This window comes from Bubalus bubalis, chromosome 15 (genome assembly GCF_019923935.1).
Source record: "Bubalus bubalis isolate 160015118507 breed Murrah chromosome 15, NDDB_SH_1, whole genome shotgun sequence".
In the NCBI taxonomy this organism is placed as follows: domain Eukaryota; kingdom Metazoa; phylum Chordata; class Mammalia; order Artiodactyla; family Bovidae; genus Bubalus; species Bubalus bubalis.
Window position 1 is genome coordinate 51,210,139 of NC_059171.1, and position 15,104 is coordinate 51,225,242.

The following is a 15,104-nucleotide window of genomic DNA, read 5'->3' on the forward strand; positions in this document are numbered from 1 at the left end:
ATTTAACATATTCAGGAATTAAATTTAGGATTTTAGCTCCTTTCTATTAGGGAAGTAATATATTTAAAACATTTTCATTCAACTTCTTTCCTGAGGTCTGGCAGCAGTTTCTAGATGAAAAATGAATACCATCTCAGAACCATACAGTAAAAATGAAAGGCCAGTTTTCAAAACTCATTTAACCACAGCCTCATCAGTAGATGGTAATCAGAGTGACCTATAAATCAATTCTGCCTGTTCTCTCTGACGAGGGTCTTTGAAAGGAGTTAGCCTTTACCCCCTTCTCAAAGGCAAAGGGGACCCCCTGGTAAAGCTAAGTAGACCAGACCAGCTTCAGATCAGCGCTGCCCCATGATGGCCACACAAGGCCACCTTGGAGGCCTCACTAAACCCTAATTTGCTGTTGTTGTTTAGTTGCTAAGTTGTAGTCATGTCTGACTCTTCGTGATCCCATGGACTGTAGCCCACTAGGCTCATCTGTCCATGGGATTTCCCAGGTAAGAATACTGGAGTGGGTTGCCACTGCCTTCTCCAGCGGATCTTCCTGACCCAGGAATCGAACCCAGGTCTCCCGCATTGGGAGGCGAATTCGTTACTGTGAGCCACCAGGGAAGCCCAGATCCTAATTTGCTCATCTGTAAAATGAAACTTCTGCCTACCCTACAGAGTTATTTTGAGTATTTAATGCAATACTATCTCTAAAGCACCCAGCACATGGTAGGTACAAAATAAATACTAGTTTCTCTTTGTTCTCCAAAGGATAAAATACATATGACAAATGACAAAAACTATGAAAATCATGATGAACGAAACTCCTGGGTTTAGCATACACTGAAAAGAGCAGAATTATCTGAATACTAAAAATAAACAAATCTTTATTTTCTAAAAGACCAAATTCATATAATTTTAAGTAGGGGAAATATAACCATGATGATCAGATACAAGATATCAAAGCAGGGGTGGTCTGGAATCAACTAACTGTGCACTAATTATATTGGCATTATATAACAGTTTTATTAGGAAAAACTGAATATCCAGTTTGTAGGATGCTGCAGACAATTTCAGTTAAATGGTTCTTCGAAGAAGCCAACAATAACTCAATATTTGGCCATATTTGCAGTATTAGAATTTCCTATAGGAAGGCTTCATAATGAATTTTTTTAATTTTTTTTATTTTTTTGATTTCTTAAAATCTATATTCTTAACATAGTGTACCAGTCTTTCAAAAGTTTATTCCAACCCATTTCTTCTTTTGTACTCTAAAACATCTTCATTATGTTGTTTGATGAGATAGATTCACAAGAAAACAGAGATGCCCAAGGTCGATCCAACTTTCAGCCAATCAGGTCTGCCATGTGGATACTCCCGGATGTAGACCTTGCTGACTCAGGTGCCTGGCTGGGTCTCAGCTTTGAGAAAGGGACACAGCAACATGGATGGTATCATCTTGCTGGCTTACATCTATATCTTGAAACCAACTGGGTTTTATATCTGATATATTTGAACAGAGTCAGAGGTGGGGATCTAATTTTATATTCTTTGAAGTGTTGTTGCAGGAATGGGACCCCTTCTAGGGCCTGAGGTTGGGCTCTTGAATAACACTCAGAAATGAATTGTCTGAGCTGACAAAGCAAGAGACTTTACTGGGAAGGGGCACGTGGGTGGTGAGCAGGAAGGTCAGGAAACCCAGGAGGACTGCTCTGCCACATGGTTCACAGTCTCGGGTTTCTGTGGTGATGGGATGAGTTTCTGAATTGTCTCTGGCCAATCACTTCCTCAGGGTCCTTCCTGGTAGCATGTGGTTCACTCAGCCAAGATGGAATCCAGAGAGAAGGATCCTCTGGAGGGAGGATGGTGAAATATATGGACTAGAGTCTCCTCTGTCCTCTGACCTTTCCCGACCTTCTGGTTGGTGGTAGCTTGTTAGTTCCAGGTTTCTTACTGGGACCTCCTGTTATAAAATAGCTCACGTAAGTGACTACTATCTTGCCTGACCAGGCACGGCTGTTTCAGTTAGTGTCTCCCCTAACAGTATGGCCAATGAATTGCTTCAATACCATGTAATCCAGTCTTTCCAATGGATCCAAATCATTTAATATCTGGGCCCAAATCCCATGCATCAGTAACAACCGCCAAGGATAGCTTCATCCCACAAGTCCCACTCTTGGGCGTTGTGTTTGCCAGGATGCTTCTTCTCTCTACTGGACCTTCTCCTCTCCTTCCTGGTGTCCCAATCGTGGGTGCTCTTTCTGTGTTTGGACTTCTCTGTGCTGCCTGGCTCCACCTTGGCCTTCCTTCTATTCTCTTTGTAGGAATCTCCATCCTCATGGTTCTTCCTCTTCCACTCTGCCTGCTCCTCGCCACCATGTCCTACTCCTTCCTTTTCCCTGGATCTTCTCTTCCAGCCTCTGTCTTGATCTCTATCTTGATGGATGCTGGTGAGGTACTCTGAGATGCAGCTAGCCTCATCTTTGTGTTGTGTGGCGTGGGGACCAGTGGTCATTCCTTGCACAGGAGGCCTTGGAAACCACCAGTTATTGAAGAAATGGTCGTGTTTTTTCTGACAGTGACTAACAGGTTCCAGTCTTTGTCTCAAGTGATGACTACTGGACAGTGGAGACGAGTGGCTTTCCACTGTTTTCGGCCTTTTGTAGGAACCACAGGACTTGTGGGGCTGCCTGAAGGGGAAGCCCTGCTCCAGAACTGGAGGTCTGGGTGCTGTGTGGTCACTTTCTCTGTATGCAGAGTCTTCTGTCCCCTTTCTAAAGCAAACCTCTGGCTTTAATCCTCTGGCTCTCTGCTTTCTGATGTAATCCTGAAGTTCATGTTGAAAAGAGTCACAGGTCTTAGAATTTTCCATTATACTGACTATGGATGAATCTCTTTTACCTGGAATCACCACCATGCATGCACTAGTTTACTGAGAGAAATTTCCACAGGTGGAACCCTTATTTCTTGAGCCTACAAGACTTTGGGGTCATGTAAGTAGAAGACCTGTGGGCCTACGGAGAGCAGAGTTTCGCCTGCCTAGTACCTCAAAGGAAAGAAGGAAGGGAGGGAGGGAGGGAGGCAGGAAGGGATCCCTAGTCAGGGGTAGGTTTTACTCAGCTCAAGGAGAAGAATCTCAACTTCTTTGCAGCTCAAACATCTCTTCATAATGAATTTAGTCACAGGACTTGAGAGTGCTCCTGAAAGGGAACAAAGCCAGGACCAGATGCCTGCAAAATACTACTAATCCTTTGAGACTCATCTATACGTGCATTCTTAAAAATTTTTTACTAAAGATGTATGGAAAAGGGACAACAGAAATATACATATATATTTGAAGTCAGGGAACTCACAGACATAATTTTTTTTAATTATTTTTTAAAGTGGGTTATATATTCACCTGGTTAAAACACCTCAAGAAAATATAAAAGAGACTCAGTGAAAAGTTTGCTTCCCACACCTCCCCTTTCCCTATCCACCTAGTTCTCATCACCCAATCTCCAAAATAGATAAACACTGTTAATTTCTTATGTATCCTTCTTTACGCTTAGATGAAACAAAAATACATTATTTTTCTACACAGAAAGACAAAGCAATTTATATACATATCATTCTGCATCTCAAAGGCAAATTTTTAAATCCTAAAATGTTCCAATGAAAGTGTGAAAATGAAAAACGGAAACCTCATTTAAAATGGTCAGAAGCAAAAGTAAACATCAAACTAAAGAGTTTTTGCACAAGGCAGGAAATTATCAACAAAATGAAAAGCCTGCCTCCTGAATAGGAGGAAATATTTACAAATGATATATCTGATAAGGGGTTAATATCCAAAATATACAAAGAACTCATACAACTCGACATCAGAAAAAAGCAAAACAAAACATATAACCCAATTTTAAAATAGGCAGAGGACCTAAACAGACACTTTTTCTAAAGACAACATAGAGATGGCCAATAGACACATGAAAGATATTCAACTTCACTAATCATCAGGGAAACACAAATCAAAACTGCAATGACATATCACTAATACCTATTAGAATGGCTATCATCAAAAAAATAACAAATAACAAATGTTGGTTAAGAATGTAAAGAAAAAGGAACCCTCATGCACTGTTGATAGGAATATAAATTGGTATAGCCACCATGGAGAACAGTAGGGAGGTTCCTCAAAAATTTAAAAAACAGAGCTAGCATACAATCCAACGATTCTACTCCTGTGTATTTTCCCAAAGAAAACAGAAACAGCCCCATGTTCATCACAGCATTATTGGCAATAACCAAGATATGAAAGCAATCTAAGGCTCCATTGATAAATAAATGGATAAAGAAGATGTGGCAATACATAATGGAATATTCAGTTCAGTTCAGTTCAGTCGCTCAGTCATGTCCGACTCTTTGCGACCCCATGAATCACAGCACGCCAGGCCTCCCTGTCCATCACCAACTCCAGGAGTTCACTCAGACTCACGTCCATCGAGTCAGTGATGCCATCCAGCCATCTCATCCTCTGTCGTCCCCTTCTCCTCCTGCCCCCAATCCCTCCCAGCATCAGAGTCTTTTTCAATGAGTCAACTCTGCGCATGAGGTGGCCAAAGTACTGGAGTTTCAGCTTTAGCATCATTCCTTCCAAAGAAATCCCAGGGCTGATCTCCTTCAGAATGGACTGGTTGGATCTCCTTGCAGTCCAAGGGACTCTCAAGAGTCTTCTCCAACACCACAGTTCAAAAGCATCAATTCTTCGGCACTCAGCCTTCTTCATAGTCCAACTCTCACATCCATACATGACCACAGGAAAAACCATAGCCTTGACTAGACGGACCTTTGTTGGCAAAGTAATGTCTCTGCTTTTGAATATGCTATGTAGGTTGGTCATAACTTTCCTTCCAAGGAGTAAGCATCTTTTAATTTCATGGCTGCAGTCACCATGTGCAGTGATTTTGGAGCCCAAAAAAATAAATTCTGACACCGTTTCCACTGTTTCCACATCTATTTCCCATGAATATTACTCAGTCACAAAAAATGAAACACTGCCATTTGCAACAACATGGATGGCCACAGAGGGTATTAGGCTTAAGTGAAAGAAGTCAGACAGGAAGATAATACCACATGATTTCACTTTTATAAGTAGAATCTAAAAAAACAAAACAAATGAACAAACATAACAAAACAAAAACAGACTCATAAATACAGAGACAAACTGGTGGTTGCCAAAGGGGAGGAGGGTGAGGGGATGAGTGACATAGGTGAGGAACAGTTAAAGGGACAGACTTCCAGCTATAAAATAAGTCACGAGAATGTAACGTACAGAATAGGGGATACAGCCAATAATACTATAATGACTTTGTATGGTGACAGATGGTAACTAGACTTACCATGGTGACCATTTTATATGGTATAAAAATATAGAATCACTAGGTTATATACCTGAACCTAATATAAAATTTTAAGTCAATTATATTTCAATTAAAACATTTTAATAGGGAAAAAATTATTTAAGAAATAATAAAATTTAAAAATAAGATAAACTACAGTCAGGAAGCCCTGAAGTGGGGGCTTTCACACATTACCCTGGTGGTGGCTGCTTGCAGACCTCAACAGGATGCTTACTTCATATATCCCTGCAGGAGGAAGGAAGTTTTCTCCTTGCTCAGCACCAGCCCAGCCAATGAGAAGTCAACAACTAAGCCAATAAGGGGCTTCTATAACCCTGATTTCTCTCTCCTCCAAAGGACTTCTATTCAAAAACAGTCTCTCCCAACTTCTCTTCCTTTTCTGTAGAAAAGACCTCTCCTTTCCTTTGTTCTTTGGACTCACCTACAGCTCACTATAGTTTGCTCGTCCTGAACTATAAAGTGTGTCAGTAGCTCAGTCGTGTCTGACTCTTTGCAACCCCATGGACTATAGCCCGCCAGGCTCCTCTGTCCATGGGATTTCCCAGGTAAGAATACTGGAGTAGGTAGACATTCTCTTTTCCAGGGGATCTTCCCAACCCAGGGATCAAACCGAGGTCTCCTGAACTATAATTCCTCTGCTATGCCTGAGTGAATTTGATTTTGCTGGCTAAGTCACCTACCTCTTTGTTTTAAAGACTGATTAAAGCAACAAATACATTCAATGGGACAGGGGCTTCTGTTCACACTTGAGTGGATTTTTAAAAGGAGGAACAGAAATAAATGATGTTAATGTTAGTAGGAATTAGAAATAAAGGAAATTTATGTCAGACATGGGGGTTCCCTGGTGGCTCAGAAGGTAAAGAATCTGCCTGCAATGTAGGAGACCTGGGTTCGATCTTTGGGTTGGGAAGATCCCCTGGAGGAGGGCATGGCAACCCACTCTACTGGATACTACTGGATACTGAATACTTCTTTTCTCGGAGAATTCCCATGGATGGAGGAGCCTGGCGGGCTACAGTCCATGTGGTTGCAAAGAGTCGGACACAACTGATCAACTAAGCGCAGCACAGCACAGCACATGGCAGACACAAAAATCAAGGAAGGGGACATAGTTTCTTAAATCTCTGAAAAATCCTTCACAGCCAAACACTGGAGCATCTTATCTCTCATGAATTAAAAAGATCATTTCCCAACAAACAAAAAGTAAATTAAACCAAAAATTCATGAGAAGAGAGAGTAGGGGGTAAAAGCAGATGAATTAGAAAGAAAAATAAAAGTACTGATGTTGAAATGGACTAAAATGTAAACTATGAACAAATATGTTTTTCATATTTTTTTTAATTTACAGTAAAGTCTTAACTTCTGTTTATTAACAGTAGTCCAGGTTCAAATAAGCAAATAAAACAGTGCTTTCATGTTTAAGCCATCATCAATTTTACCACCAGGCTGTCTGGAAGCTGGATAAAAATATCTTTTTAAAAACCTTTTTCATTCCTGCTTATGAAAAAATAGGCCTTAATTCTCAGTGCAGCCTAAATAGCTATTGCCTTGGTCCTGAGCTCCTTATAATATTTGGCTCAGGTCCCGTTATAGGTGAGCTGAAGTTGCTATGAAGTCAGCTGCTGCTGCTAAGTCACTTCAGTCGTGTTCGACTCTGTGCGACCCCATAGACGGCAGCCCACCAGGCTCCCCTGTCCCTGGGATTCTCCAGGCAAGAACACTGGAGTGGGTTGCCATTTCCTTCTCCAATGCCTGAAAGTGAAAAGTGAAAGTGAAGTCGCTCAGTCATGTCCGACCCTCAACGACCCCATGGACAGCAGCCTTGGAAGTCAGCTACCTGGGCTTAATCACCTACATGTATCTCTTGAGAGAGCTTCCAGGGATATTCCTGCATCCAGCACCACTTCTCTAACTCCCAAGAATGGAAGACTGATCTACATGTGCTTCTCACCAATGCATTTCTCTGCTGATGAAAGGCTGCAAGAAAAGGGGTTGGAATCCTGACACAGCACTTCTCAAAGACTGCTAACCTTTGGTCTAAGAGCTGGTGATGGACAGAGAAGCCTGGTGTGCTGCAGTCCATGGGGTCGCAAAGAGTTGGACACGACTGAACTGAACTGAACTGAACCTTCTTCATCTTCTACTTAAAGACAAAGAGGTTGCTTTTAAACCAGAATTGGACACGACTGAACTGAACTGAACCTTCTTCATCTTCTACTTAAAGACAAAGAGGTTACTTTTAAACCAGATGTCCAAACTTAACCCGAATGAACTTTTTGGCCAACCCAATATTTTCTAAAGCGAACAGTGCTCTTATCTAGAAGTGAGCTTTTAAGACCAAAACACTCTCTACTCAATCTATAACATGGTTAACATCTTCAATGAGAAAAAAAAAAATAGCACAAAATAATGCTACTGCCATGACATGAATCAAAAAAAATTATAAATAGTTTTAAATTTTATTATACATGCCAATGCTTAAGGAAAAAACAGCTTATTTAGAGATGAAGAGGTGGGTGGAGACTTCTGTGGAAATTTTGGAAGGAATTACTGGGTATTCTCAAACACTAGTTCTTTATAATATCTACCTTTCCTCCCAAACTAAAAGCTTTCCTTTTCCTTATTAAAGGCTTGTTCTTAACAGTATTGCCATGATTAGTACCTTTTTTGCTCAAGACCAAAATAAAGAGGGAGGAATGGAGAAAGGACAGAGAGAAATATTCTTAAAGCAAAAGCAGGAAGAAGCAAATTAAGAGAACAAGGTTAAAAGAGGGACTAAACTCTCAGAAAGTGGAGGGAAGCGACAGAAGGATACAGGAGGAAAGTGTGGGTCACAGCTTGTGTAGGAGAAAAAGAGGGTGGAGAGATTAGCCCAGACAGACAGTGTCTGGAAAAGCTGGTGGAGTTAGTAACTAGACAGTTGTATGCATGAAATTATTCTAAATCAACTGTTACTAACTCTGAGACAGCCTATAAGATGAGGATCACAAGAAACTTCAAGGTCACCTATTCCTACCATTGGAAGGAGCTCTGTTAAGCCAATTACTCCATACACTGTACTTATCATTAGGAAAACTATTTCAAAACATCTGAAGTTCAATTGTTCTAATCTTCAACTGAATTCAACACTTTTCCCTTGGTTCGGGTCCATTATTTCTGCTTTTCCTTTTATGATCATAATTGATGATATATGAATATCCTATCATTTCTCTTCTTAAATATCTTGTATTTTAGATGTGCACAGAACACAAATGTTGACTCACCTCCATCAACAGGATACATGCTTTATGCTGATTTGGATGGGTATTTCGGTCCTTCCGACACCCTCACCTCATCCCCTTTATGAGCACTAGTATAAATTTCCAGTAGTGTTATTCAGGTTTGGGGAATGGCAGGTGGCCAGGAAATACAGTAAAATAACTGGCTCCAAAGTGCCTGGAATCTCTGACGTTGGCTGACTAAACAAACACGATTCTCTAAGCGACAAAACAACCCTGTATAAGGGAAATTTTTAATGGCATTGGAAATATGGATATGCACATACATATGAAAGTTTACAAAATATACTCTAAAATGCCAACAGTGATTGAGTGGAAGGTTTACTGATGATTTTTATTTCCTCTTTTTCTTCTTTTAATTTTTCTTAAAAATGTATTACTTTGGTGATTTAATATTTTTTAAAAGATATGCAAGAGTGCACATACAGAAAAGAGAAATAGAAAATGGATAAATTAATTACAAAGTGGAATATTATGCAGCTGTCAAAACCAATGATGCAGACCTATAGATGTCCATGATAAGGTGCTAAATAAGAGATAAAAGGACAAACTGTATGGAATGAGTCCCATTTAAAAAAAACTCTATATATATTTACAGATATACATACTTACATAAGCATGGGGTCAAGGCTAGAAGAAAATAAAAACGCAGCAGTGGTTACCTTTGTCGGTAAGATTAGAGTGAAGAGGACTTATTTTTTTACTTCACACACTTCTCAACTGTTTAAATTTAAGGGCATACATTTTTAATTAAAAAGAATATTTAGAAAATATGAGACAAACTAAAATAAAAATGAGAAAAAAGACGACATAGTGTTTTCCCAGGAACTAAGAAGTTAAGAAGATGATTCTATATTCCATTTTAGCTGACCATCTACAACTGAGCGACTCACACACACAAGTGTAATATATATGTGTATTAGATTATATAGTCTATACACTGGTCCCTATGCACATTTATCTGCATTTGAGGATGCTGAGTTGGAAATCAGATTATTTTAACTTCGACCTATTTTTATTTTAAAAAAACAAGGAGGTAAATAACTAGAATAATAAAGGTTCCTTCTCATTTTTCAACTCAAGGAAGCAGTCAGTCAAGTCCTTAGTGAAGCCCCACTGGACTGAGGACTTTTCATCCAGCAGCCAGTAGATTGGCTAGTCCACCAGTGAGTTCGATTATGCATCTGAATATATTAGATGTGTTAGTCGCTCTGTTGTGTCAACCCCATGGACTGTAGCCTACCAGGCTCCTCTGTCCATGGGATTTCTCAGGCAAGAATACTGGAGTGGGCTGTCATTTCCTCCAGAGGATCTTCCTGACCCAGGGATGGAACCCAGGTCTCCCAAATTGCAGGCAGATTCTTTACCATCTGAGCCACCAGGAAGCCCACTTTCCATCTTACATATTATTCCTCTCTTTTTTTCTTTTTAAAATCACTCAGTCTTGTCTGACTCTTTGCAACTCCATGGACTATACAGTCCATGGAATTCTCTAGGCCAGAATACTGGAGTGGGTGGCCTTTCCCTTCTCCAGGGGATCTTACCAACCCAGGGATTGAACCCAGGTCTCCCCCATTGCAGGCGGATTCTTTACCAGCTAAGCCACAAGGGAAGCCCAACAATACTGGAGTGGGTAGCCTATCCCCTCGCCAGCAGATCGTCGGACCCAGGAATCCAACCGGGGTCTCCTGCGTGGCAGGCGGATTCTTTACCAACTGAGCTATCAGGGAAGCCTGCATAATTTGCCTTACATAATCACCCTTCTTTCATTCACCCTCATTGCCCACCCAAGGAAAACAGATTTCAGTGTTGAATAATAGAAGAAACTGTGGCCACAAGGAGATGAACTAAATCAGGTTTTCAGGACCTGTCAGACACAGAAAAGGCCCTGAGAAATTGGTCAAGGGCAAGAAGATTCTACCCTGCCTAGTTCTCTTTGAAAACTCTCTGGCTCAACTTCAGACAGGCAATAACATTTTACTTCTTGAGGCTCTGAAACAGACTCCAACATTGGATTTCCATGTTGTATTCTTCAGCAATGACAACTCAGAGTTAGTATAGAGTTAAAATTTCTTTGACATGAACTACCAGATGTGGAATCAGTACTATCTTTCTCCATTAAATTTTTTCAAAAGTGAAATGAGAACAAAGACTCCACCATAAAGAATGCAATAGGTAAAGGAAAACAGAGACACTGAGTCCTTTAACATAATGCGGGGGCTGTTTCTGTCAGGAATAACATGTTACATAATTTGAGTTTCATGAATCAGCAGTTTTAGTCTGTAATTACAGGAATTTTTCAAAAAGGGAAGGAAAAAAAAAAAAAATCCCTGAGGATTGGAAAAGGTAAAGTAGTTTTTGAAACGAGGCAGGTTTCAAAAGTATTTTATTCCACCCCCATACAAAAGAATGTTGACAGGCAGATGACTCAGTCTGGCTTCATTAAGGGTTTCTTAACACCTAAAATTCCTCTTGGGAAAGCCCACCCCATCTCTCATTTTCCTCCATAGCCTTCCCAGTTCTTCCCACCAGGTAATGGCCATATTTTCCTCTCTCATTGAAGGTTATCCATGTAGAAGAAACATACTTTAGGATACACAGAGTTACACTTGAAGGAGAAAAGTTGAGGATTTTTGTTTGTTTTTTGAAATACTACAGTAATTGTAACACTTCAAAAAACACAGCAGTGATGTCAAACACTTCAAAATAATTATAATATCTATGATCTCTGTGTTTGAACTTGCTCATAAACCCAGGTGGCCTAATTGAGCTCACTTAGAATGAAAACCTACAGTGATTGGCAAGTCCTTAAAAATGATCTCGAATGATCAGGAAGAGACAAGAAAAGTCAACACAAGCATGAGAGCCATGTGTCCAATGGTAACTACAAATCAGAGGGGGGAAAGTAGGATGCTTGAAAAAGGGGAACAACCAACTTATTTGCTTTTTCAAACACCAGAGATGATCAGTTCCAAGAAGTTCAAAGGACTTTTCAGCTCATCCCTTTTGTAGAAATTACGTGGTAGCAGATACTGCTTGAAAAAGAGAGGTGTTAGATTAGGCCTGGCAATCCCTTAGTCACAACTCAACTATGGTGTGACAACTCAACATATAATGTTTTGAAATACAGTAAGAAGTCTGAAGTCATTGAGAGTCATTCATTCCACAAATGTTTATTACAGGCTGGCACGTGCCAGGCACTGTCCATACACCTGCTCTCTATTCAAGCTCTGCCTCTTACCAGCTGTGCTACCCAGGCTAAAGCACTTTCACATTTCTATGCCTCAGTTTCCTCATCTGTAAAAGTTGGAATGAAAACTGGCTATCCACCTCAAGAGGTCTCTCTGAAGAGCAAATAAGTATACACGGAAGCACTCTGTAACCCATGGAAGTGCGGGTTGCCATTTGGCTGAACTGAACTCATGAATGTCTATGTGCCATAAAATTATATCAGAAGAAAGTGACACTTCTTGCTTCCAGGAGACACTTCATAATCTTATTAAATAAGGCTCAGAGTGTCATTTCATCATCTCCCTGGAAATTTAAATATATGAAACAGAGAAAGCTAGTATGACGTGCGGATTAGATTCATAATCACCATAATGACAAGAACCATACTTATTTTAGACACCATTCTGGGTTTCCATCTGGCCATCAGGCTAAGGCACCCATTTGAAGAGGGTGCTTAACTCTGGAAAATATTCTCTCAATATATCTGAAAATCACAGAACGGTTACCTAGAAGGTTGACCCATCAACTCAGCGTTACCTGAGTTTTACAGTTTACAGCAAATGGTAGTAAAATTACAAAGTATTGTTTGTTATGTGGATGTGTTCAAACAAAAATGTTCTATTTTATAGTACATTTCAAGTTCAGTCTGACCCTCAAATCTAAGCTACAGTCACGTCTGTGTGTATATGTTAGTCGCTCAATTGTGCCTGATTCTTTGCGACCCCATGGACTATAGCCTGCCAGGCTCCTCTGTCCATGGAATCCTCCAGACAATAATACTGGAGTAGGTTTCCATTCCCTTCTCCAGGGGATCCTCCTGACCCAGGAATCAAACCTGGGTCTTCTTCATTGCCGGCGGGTTCTTTGCCATGTGAGCCACCAGGGAAACCCAAGCTACAGTCATACCAATTGTCAAATATATTAGGAAGGAAACAAAATTAAGCTCAGTGCAGTGGCAGCTGAAGAAAGGGGAAGTTCTGGTCTCCTCAGAGTTAGTTAAGGTTGGGCACTCTGTCCACTGAGAAGGACCATGATATTGAAGATGCTAGCGATCTGGCCAGAAATCTGTAAGAAGAGTTCTCACTCCCTTCACTCCAGACTCCCTTCCTCCAGGGGAGTAGACGGGTGATGGCTTGCTTTACTGGACTGGAAGCCAAGCGGGCTAGAAGGCACACCCAGTCCTAAAATATGCCTGAAACTTCCTCTGTTTCTAAAAGCTCTTGCAATGACATTCAGGGAACTGAAGTATGCACAGCCTGGACACTGCTAGAACGGCTATAATTTAACATTTTGAGTTAATAATTTGTTAATATTTATAAAACACTTAGAACCAGCCTAACACATGTCAGAGCTACCTAAGTGTTTGATAAATAAAAAAGCACTTCCTAGATTGGCTGGGTGAATGATCAACCTACTGACAAAGTAGAGAATCAAAATACACCACGGTCTACTTTTTTTTTTTACCCTAATAAAGACGTAGAAACTGTCGTGTTCTGCATCTCAAGTGTGCCCTGTACAGCGTTGTGCAGAACTGAAACTCTAGTCGTGGTTCAGAAATCACTACTAAATTAAATAACCTAAGAGTTTAAGTTTCAACAGATGAATTCTTTCTCTTTTCTGTCTTTCCCGGTAACCACCACTAAAAATGACAAAATCTAAAAATCTCAAAGCATTTCTAGATGGCACATACCAATGCTCAACTGGGAATCAACAAAGCCAAATGAACGCTAAAAGGGACAGAAAAGGTTTCAAATCACAGAGAGCTTAAAGGACAGACACGCATTAAGGTTTCAGACGGCAGGTTCGCTGACAACAGGTTAAGGATTCCGGTGCCCTCGCAGATCCTCACAGGTAAACTGCACCCACTTTCGACCTCAGGTGGGGGGTCTCCCACCCTCCTGGTTCCCGGCTCCGAAGCTGCATTCGGATTAACAACATCTGTCCCCGGGGACACCCCTCGGGCGTTTAGAAATCGGAAAGCAGAAACCGAATTCACCTCGAGGAAACAAAGACCACAAACTCTCAGAGTCAAGGGCTGGGCGAGGGAACGGCTTTTCCCACCGACCAACGCGGAGGTTTCCGGGCTGAAGGACGGGGGCGCCGCCACGGGACCCGGGAAAGTCACGTTTGCTCCAGAAAGAGGCAGCCGAGGAGGCCCGGGTACCCTCGCCCCGCCCGAGGGCCCGACTGCGGCCCGGCCGCTCGCCCGCCCGGCGGCCCAAGGTCCCCGCCGCCCCGCACCTACCCGGCTCCGCGGTGCTGCCTCCCCGCGCGGCGGTCGCGGAGCCGAGCGCTCTCGTGCTTCCTCCTTCCCGGCAGGGCCACCGGGCGCTGGCGTTTCCTCCCAGACGCGTCACGGCGGCCGCCTCCTCCCGCAGGGCGAAGCCGGGCGACCGGCAGCGCGCGGGGAAGGCGCCCGCTCCGGGCTGAGGGGCGGCCCGCCCCGGGCCGGAGCCGCGGGCTGGGCGATACCTCCAGCCGCGGAGACCCGCGCTCCGCCCGCTTCCCCGAGGACCCTCGCGAGAGGCCCCCGCCTCGCCCGGGGCGCCAAGTTCGGGGGACCCCGCGGTAACCCGCCTAGACTCCCCGGGGTTTTCCGCTGCTCCGCTTGTAGTGACCGCTGCCGTGGGGCCCAGGAGCGCTGTGGGCCATCGTGCCCGGCCCGGCCGGGGACTCTAACCCTGGTGCGCGCAGGGGGCAGGACCGCCCGACCCCCGGAGGCTCCCCCAGAGCCACCCGGAGAATGGTCTGGTGGGCATGTGTAGTGGTGTAATGTAGAAGTATCCAGATAATTTTAGGGGAACAGCTGTGCTTCATTTAACATTATTTGCACAATTTTCTACTTTTTCATCAGCAGAATTTTGGCCTTTGTAAGATGGGAGAGCGCTTTCACAAAGTGGCAGGTCCTATGTACAGAGAAATTTCCTTTCCACAGCTATTTTTGGATCTCTCTCTCTCAATATATATGTATATATTGGGAAAGTGGGCATAAAGTACAGTAGATATTAAAATCCAATACATACAAATCAACATATCGCCAGTGGTCCTTTGTATATTTTCTGTGGTCCACACAAAGCAATCCATACAATAAAGCACAGAGAAGCTAAAGAAGTTCCTCTAGTAACAAAATCAACAAGTGATCAATGTGATCTCTTAATGAAAGCTATATTCACTGGACTGAAAAATTTCTCAGACAAAAGGAAGTTTTGTG

The 15,104-nt window shown here is 42.2% G+C and overlaps 2 protein-coding genes across 3 annotated transcripts in view; both read right to left on the reverse strand.

Annotated features, from left to right (window-relative positions):
* The window catches only part of LOC102392047 (serine/threonine-protein kinase Sgk3), a 120,766-nt gene extending 106,230 nt beyond the window's left edge, over positions 1–14,536 (reverse strand). Inside the window, exon 1 of one of the 2 annotated variants that reach the window (XM_025265315.3) lies at positions 14,139–14,536. The gene's annotated coding sequence lies outside the window, so the exon portion shown is untranslated. The remainder of the gene's footprint in view (positions 1–14,138) is intronic. The other variant, XM_044928721.2, reaches the window with a different exon arrangement.
* LOC102407794 (zinc finger matrin-type protein 1-like) lies at positions 2,120–2,905 on the reverse strand. Its single transcript, XM_006044587.2, has one exon. It carries the CDS (start codon positions 2,903–2,905, stop codon positions 2,120–2,122), a length of 786 nt encoding a protein of 261 aa, XP_006044649.2.
* Positions 14,537–15,104: the final 568 nt, after the last annotated feature.